Source organism: Cyphomyrmex costatus, unplaced genomic scaffold (genome assembly GCF_001594065.2).
Source record: "Cyphomyrmex costatus isolate MS0001 unplaced genomic scaffold, Ccosl1.0 scaffold26, whole genome shotgun sequence".
Lineage (NCBI taxonomy): Eukaryota > Metazoa > Arthropoda > Insecta > Hymenoptera > Formicidae > Cyphomyrmex > Cyphomyrmex costatus.
In genome coordinates this window covers 1364724-1372467 of record NW_017276692.1, presented here as the reverse complement: position 1 = coordinate 1372467, position 7744 = coordinate 1364724, and the positions used below count along the sequence as shown (strand labels likewise).

The window sequence follows — 7744 nt, the reverse complement described above, 5'->3', positions numbered from 1 at the left end:
GAGAGAGAGAGAGAGAGAGAGAGAGAGAGAGAGAGAGAGCAATTAGTTCTGGGTGTGGGATATCAATAATGTTAAGTAATGTAGGGCGTGCTCGAGTAAGTTGAATAGCGTGCATCTTTGTGCACGTTTGTTGTCTAGTACTTATATTGAAATAAAAAGTAAGTATTTGTCAATTCTAATTTTGAGAATATGTTACTGCAATTTGTTGAATATAAAAATAAAGTAAACTTAAATCAAAAATTCTATTAATAATCGAGAATTAAAATTAATTTGATAGTTGAACAATAAACTAAATCAATTTATTTATATATATGTATATTGTTAATTAAGTTCGTTTTCTAGATTATATATTCTATTATGTATACATGAACACATTAAAATTATACATAATATTTATAATATCAAACATTATGTAAATCATATTTGGTACAAGTATTAGAATTGATTTCCTTTTGTATTTTCTTTAAATCAAACTTGACGACAAAGAAATTTGTCTCATTTGGATTTATACCAAAAATAAAAGCATCAAACCTGTTTGACAACACTATCAGTTCTTTATGATTCTTTAGAGCCTTCATTCCAGATACAGATTGCAATGTTTCGTTATTTTGCGCAAGAACCACCTTAAATCATTTCATTTTACAACGATAAGTATGAAATTATTCTTATTAATACACAAAATTATCGTTAATAAGATAGTATTGAAGTAAATTATTATAAACGACATAAAAAATAATTCCATTCGAATATCTCACCATGCTCTCAGGATAAAATTGTTTGCAAGCGTTCGTGCCTTCAATGGTACTTTGTAGGTAATTAGTTGTAAAGATTGAACATTTTGCAGATGCTATTGGTCCTGTCTGAACTGATAATTCACCCGCAAGTTCAGTTTGATTATTTGCTGTTTCTCTATCTGGACATTTTAGTAGATTCGCTATTTTCATCTTATATATTTTCTTCTCCGTTAATGGATTATAGAAAAGGTCTAAAACATTAACGAAAGAGATATACAAATTTACAAAAGAGTCTTCTATGCTTTACAAATATATGTACAGCGTAAATATATAAATATTAACAGAAAGAAAAAAATTTGAATGTGCAAATAATATTAGGGTTTAATGTTACAATTAAAACTCTTAATGCGTGTCATGTGTGTAACAAATTCAGACATAATTGAAACAATATTTTTTGTATTAAATAAAAAATAAATACTTGCCGTCGTGGATGGTCGTCATATCGTATATACCGGCTATAAAAGATATAGTTTCGTTTGCTATGGTGAAATTAATAGAGTTAGTCGCTCTCATGAAATCAGATTCGACCCTGCATGAACTATTTTTAGACGAGTCATAAATCACTAAACCGGAACCTATCATGTCGGATATAAATACCTGTGTATATTTATATTTATGTTGAATAACATAAACTCTTAGAATACTAAATGTATAACTAAACGTGTAAATAAACTATTGAAAGTGTTTAGACAAATACAGTATGGTAAATTTATGTTCTATTGTAATTAAAATAAAACAAATCAAAAGAAGGTATACTAACGATCATTTCATCCAATAACCGATTACATTTTCCAGGACAGTAAACAAAAGGTCTTGTCAGAAATCCAGAACCAGATTCGTTAGTAGCGATGTCAGGTGGGATATTAATAGTTTTAACTAGCGTATTATTTTCTAAATTAAAGATTAATAATTTTGGATCACAGTTTTCACTAATTCCCAACCCGGTATCCAGAACGAAGATGTGATTGCATTTAATCTGAAATGAAAGTAAAAATTCTATTTCAAATAATTATCAAACTGAGATTATTATTGTGTATGGAAATAAATGTGCATAATATTGGGTTGGCTATTTTAATATAATTATGGCTATAAATGTAAAATATAATAATCGCTTAGATGAAAAATATCAATACTTACATAAATCGAATAAACATTTACAATATTATCACACGTGTTATTATTATTATACCAAGACCAATCTGGATATGGACATAAAAGTGGACCCCCTGATCCTATTGTATCACTGACTGTCACTAAACTAGCAGGTACAGTATCATTAAAGAATTTTGGTACAGTAACGAATATTCTACCATCTATAAAAGTTTTGTTTGTTAATGGAATTTATCTTCTATTAAGAAAGATATGCTTACATCGCAAATTTCAATGTAATAGCAACGCTATAATTGTATCGAAATATGTATAATAAAATTTAAGTATATTAAACATAATTAATATATATACCTATATATATATTTATGTATACGTATAATTCATAATAATAGTATTCAGAATAATATTCAGAATAGTTTACTATTAACCTACCATCTGCTTTATCTATATCGTTTAAATAGCACTCGCTAACGTTATAATTGCCAGAATTGATTGCTTCTTCCTTTTGCTCCGGATTATCCCAAACATAATCTAGATACTTCCATTGGTACACGGTTTCCATTTTGACACCAAAGCCGGTAGTTGCCATCGAGAGTATTAATATAACGAACGGAAGACATCCCATTTTTATTTATATACTGTTAGATTCAGTAAAATAATGAAAATGAGTAGTACTGGTAGAAATGTATTTCATACACGGGAACTCAATGGTGATCGCTTGCAGAATATTACATAGTTCATTGTTTTTCTCGCGGCCCAATATATATATATAGTTTTAAAAGCCCTCATTATGCCATCTACAATTTATAATAATAATAATGCAGGCTTATTACATATTTCAAAATAATGCAACTTCGTTGTTTTTCGATATAGAATCGCATTTAACATATTGCTTATAATTATACTTTTACAATGTATGTTTGTTGTATATATGTTATCTTATCATTTCATACCTATTTTTAGGAATGTAGAAAATAGCGTATAATATTATCTATCTTCAGTTTTTTGTTTTTACAATTGCAAAATATGTTTACATCAAATATTACTATAGTATTCAATAATTCATCTCACACATAATATTAATATTACAATAAATTAACTAATACGCTATACATCTGTACATGTTAAATACGATTTTTAAAATATCTTTTAATTCTTACACATCTTCCTATATAAACTTCTACTTTTGCTTTTTATCGTTAAAATAAAAAATTATTTTTTAAAATACTTTTCAGACCATAACAATTATTATGTCAAAATTACAAGAGGAATTAGATCTGGGTGTGGGATGGTCAGTAATTAAATAATGTAGCACACATGCTCGATATTTATTTTCTTGCATATATTATAAGCGTTGCTTTTATCATCGAATTCGAAGCGACTCGATATCATTCCTTGCAGGCGAAGAACGATGATGAAATTTACGGAAACACTGTTAACCGAGACACATTAACGTGCAGGACAATATTTTTTGCTTGACTTCAAGATAATTTTTAGCATATTAAAACATGAAATATTTCCATGAAACTTGGTACCCTAAGGTTTTGAGGGTCGCTCTTCACAATGGCGTCATCAGAATTGCATTTCGACCATGTGAAAATTAAATATGAGGCGGTCCGAACAAAAAAAGTGACGAAAAAATCGACTTTTTTTAAAAGGTTTTCGAATTGATAATAATTTTTCTAATTTTCGACAAGTACGATTGGTGATCAAAATAGTTGTACTTTAAGACTCCACGGTGAAATTTTTGAAATCCATCATGGCGGATCCAAAATGATGATCGAATTATTCTTGAAAATTTGGTGTTTTTTTCCGTACAATCGCATCAAATTTGAGTTATGTGCAACTTGTTAAATGTATATAACCACAGATCTATGATTTTGTGGTCTATATCTTTTACATTCCTGCTTTCAAAATGGCGAATCCAATATAGCGGAATATAAACTCGAAAAATCGCTAATATATTTGTATCTTTTTTTTATTTTACACGCCATTTGAAATCTCAATCTTCAAATTGTTAGAATGTTAGAGGTGCATGAAAATTTGGAATTATTCCAAAGATCGCGGATCCAATATGGTAACCCAGCAACTCCAGAAAATTGAAATTTTGTCGTTTTCATTAATAATTTGTTGCAAGCAGTTTCCAATTGATTATTTTGAGGACAACTATTTGCATTAAACTGCATCCTAATATATTCCCAAATTGTCGTCGTTATCACGATTACTTCTTTAGTAATAGTGCATTGCAAACATTTCGTCATCAGTCGTTTTCATGACTATTTTTCTACTGAGAGAAGAAGAATAGAATAGAAGATTCAAAATCTCGCGGTTTATAAACGTCGATAGATCATCTTTGCATGGTCGCATTCGCTCAATGGAAACTGAGCAAACGTTACATCCGATGCATATGCGTCGTCCACTTCCGTCTGTCTTAGTCGCATAAATTCTGATTAGGACCTCACACGTTGTCTGCGGCGACAGTTTGCAAATTAGACATAGGATAGTCTTGCAGTGTTTGTCAAACCTCTCTTCCTCTTGTTCGTTCGTAACTTCGTTCATTATACTTGCCTATCAAAAAACTGCCTTATTATCTTTAACCCACTAATCTATTACGAACATTAAATTAGTCTTATATATTACACAAAATACGTGCGAGACGAATAGTATGTGCAAACATTGATATTTTACTTAAAATTAAAAAAATTAAAGAAGGAAAGTTTCCTAAAGATAAATAAGCAAAGACTTTCTTTGGTTGCAAGAAATTAAAAATAAACTTTTAAGTTGATTGAATGCAACAGAGAAATGTTAATAAAAATTATTTTTAATGTAATTAAAAATTAATTTTTATTAAATATTGCAATGTTTAATTATCTATCTATTTTCTTTTTGTGGCATATAATGAAAAAATATTTTATTATAGTTTTGAAAAGCTCTTGAGATAAGCTACAAGAATATGCAATGAAAAATGGAGGCTTCCATTTAAGAAATTAAATGTGACCTTTACGTGACTTTCAAACGCCTATCTAAGGTCAAACCAATTGCACCATCTTATGTCCTCCTCCGAACCATACAACTTTTGTCTGAAACATTTTTCCGTATCTTCCATATTTGTCAAGATATTTACCTGGTTCGAATAAAATGACTCATCCTGTATATCGTTTTATCCTTGTTGTTACCCAATGTTTAACAAGGATAAGATGATATACGAGATATACGAGGGTAATGTTTCCGAACGCAGTTCAATGGTCAATGTAATGACTTGCCGATCCGGTACTTTTTTCTGTCTAAAAAAAGACGTATATTTTCATACTATCTTTGAAGCATTATCGCTGAAGTTATATACGAAAACAATAATATTCCGTTTTGAAAATAAAAATATTCTAAAAAATATTTTGTCCTTTTTGCGTCTTTTTTTTCAAAACAAAACAAAAACGAGCATATTTCTAAGAAATATTTTTTTTTTAATTAGAAATTCCCTACATGCTCCCAAGGTTTGACCATTTAAATTAGGGAGATCCTCTATATATGGTTCAAAAGCCTTCATTATACAATCTATAATAATAATAGCAGGCTTGTTAAAAATATTTTAAAGTAATGTAACTTTGTTGTTTTTCGATATAGAATCGCTATGCATTTTAACATGATGTTACTTATATTAAAATTACATTTTTATGTCTGGTGCACGTGTAATATGTTACTTATATGAATAGAAAATAGAGTACTGTATATTCTTATGTATCTTCTATTTTTTTTCTTTTTACAATTGCAAGACATACCATACAACATAAAAATATTTTACATAAAAATATTACTATAATATTCAATAATTTGATGAATAATATTAATACTACATTAAATTAATTGATACGCTTTATACATACATATATGTATGTTAAATGCAATCTCTTAAATATCTTTAAATTATACATATATGTATCTCCTATAAATAGTTACTTTGTTTTAACAAGACAAATGTTATTATTTTCAATTATCTTTTCTGATCGTAACATTATTTTGTCAAAAACTGTAAAAAATTATATCGTGGGTTGAATGTCAATAATATCGCGCGCATGCTCGACTTTAATTTTTTATATTATATTAATTTTTTGTTAAAACGCAAAGATTTTATCATTAAATTTGAAGTACCTCAATGTCGTTACTGTCATCAGTCCTTGCAGGCGTAGAAACGACGGTGAAATTTACGAGACATCGTCAAAACGGTGTCTTGGTGTGAGAATCAATTAACGCTCGCCGCAGAAAACGACGGAGACACGAGAGATGGAAGAGCAGAGGGCGAGAGATCTGAGTTTCTGAAGACACGACGACTTGTCCAGAGTATCATGAAGATCCGAAATCTTACGGCCTGTCTGTAAACATCGACGGACCGCCGTCGGAAACTAAGCAAACGCATTACATCCGATGCATATGCATCGGCCACTTCCGCTTGGGTTGGTCGCATAAATTCTGATTAGGATCCCGTGCGTTGTATGTAGCGATGGTTTGCAAATCAGTCGTAGGATAGTCTTGTGGCATTCGTCAAACATCACTTCCTCTTGTTCATTAGTACCTCGTTCATTATACCCGCCTATCGACTATCCCTCTTATCGAACCCTTATCATCTTTAACCCATCAATGTACTATGAACGTTAAATTAACTCTGTATGGTATACGAATACTGTATGAAATATGTGCTGACAAGCTGTGCAAACATTGACATTTTATCGGTAATTTAAAATGAGAAAAGGCTTCTAAAAGCTAAATTCGTAAAGGTTTCCTTTTTTAATTACAAATGATTAAACATAAAAGTTTAAACAGCGAATTGGCTGTTATACAGAGCATTCAAATCATTTTCTTTTTTACGAAATTTTAATAAGATTTGCTTAAATATTAATATAATGTTTAATTATTTATTAGTAAGAGTGTGTATTACTTTTACTTACAAGTTCAAAATCGAAAATAAATAAAAATCTAACCAAAGGATAATATTTGGACAAGGTTCTTACTAAAACATTGACTTTAAATATGTTAGAATCTATAAATAAAACATTTTAAAATAAAACATAATACTCTGTATACAAATTGCTATACATATTTAACTTCAAAGATATCGATTTAAAGTCTAACAGTTTCATATTCCAATTTTAATAATAATTATTATTTCCTCATCTTAATGTGTTATCGCCGATTAAAACATTAATCAAATATTTGATTTATTGGATTAAATAATTATTTGCTTCTATTTAAATTAGCTAAACAATTAATTGCTGAATATTAAAAGATTGAAAGTGATAAACATAGGAAATATGAGAGTGTATATACCATCGTTTGTTATATGTAGGTTACAGTGAATATTTTATCTATGTCACTTAATAATAATATACATACGATAATAAATAAATATACCGAAAACTTTGTCTTTTTTCTCTAATATTGCAAAAAGGAGAGATGAGGATTAAGATCTCTAGAAACTTAGAAAGTTGACATTTTATAAATTTTATGTCGTTCAGTTAAATCGGCGAGAAATAATCTGCAGCTAATGCGATAACACGTGTAATAACAAAAAGAGTGGCGGAAGATGAGCGATAATTAAATTATGCTCACCCCAAATAGCTCAGTAAACATTAGCAATAACGTACACGGTCGGTGGATGGTGGCGTATTAATTATCCGTAAGTGGGCTTACCCCGATCACGCAATTGACCGATTTAAAGTAAATTAAACACACTCGGATGTACGTTATTGTCCTCTCTGCAAAATAGTGCAACCACGATGCGGTTTACTTTTGGCCAGTCTTGTAATTTGTCGAAAGTTATATTCCAGCATGTGAAACTCTTTCACTTT

At 29.6% G+C, this 7744-nt stretch overlaps 2 protein-coding genes across 2 annotated transcripts; both read right to left on the bottom strand.

Moving 5' to 3' along the window:
• Window positions 1–401: 401 nt before the first annotated feature.
• LOC108774532 (uncharacterized) lies at window positions 402–1914 on the bottom strand. Its single transcript, XM_018540668.1, has 4 exons — window positions 1555–1914; window positions 1217–1391; window positions 756–985; window positions 402–623 (listed from the first exon to the last, which is right to left on the bottom strand). The coding sequence occupies exons 1-4, from the start codon at window positions 1558–1560 to the stop codon at window positions 402–404; spliced, it is 633 nt and encodes a 210-aa protein (XP_018396170.1). The 5' UTR covers window positions 1561–1914.
• On the bottom strand, window positions 1875–2620 carry LOC108774531 (major royal jelly protein 5-like). The gene is made up of 3 exons (XM_018540667.1): window positions 2337–2620; window positions 1932–2107; window positions 1875–1880 (listed from the first exon to the last, which is right to left on the bottom strand). Exons 1-3 carry the CDS (start codon window positions 2527–2529, stop codon window positions 1875–1877), a joined length of 375 nt encoding a protein of 124 aa, XP_018396169.1. The 5' UTR covers window positions 2530–2620.
• Window positions 2621–7744: the final 5124 nt, after the last annotated feature.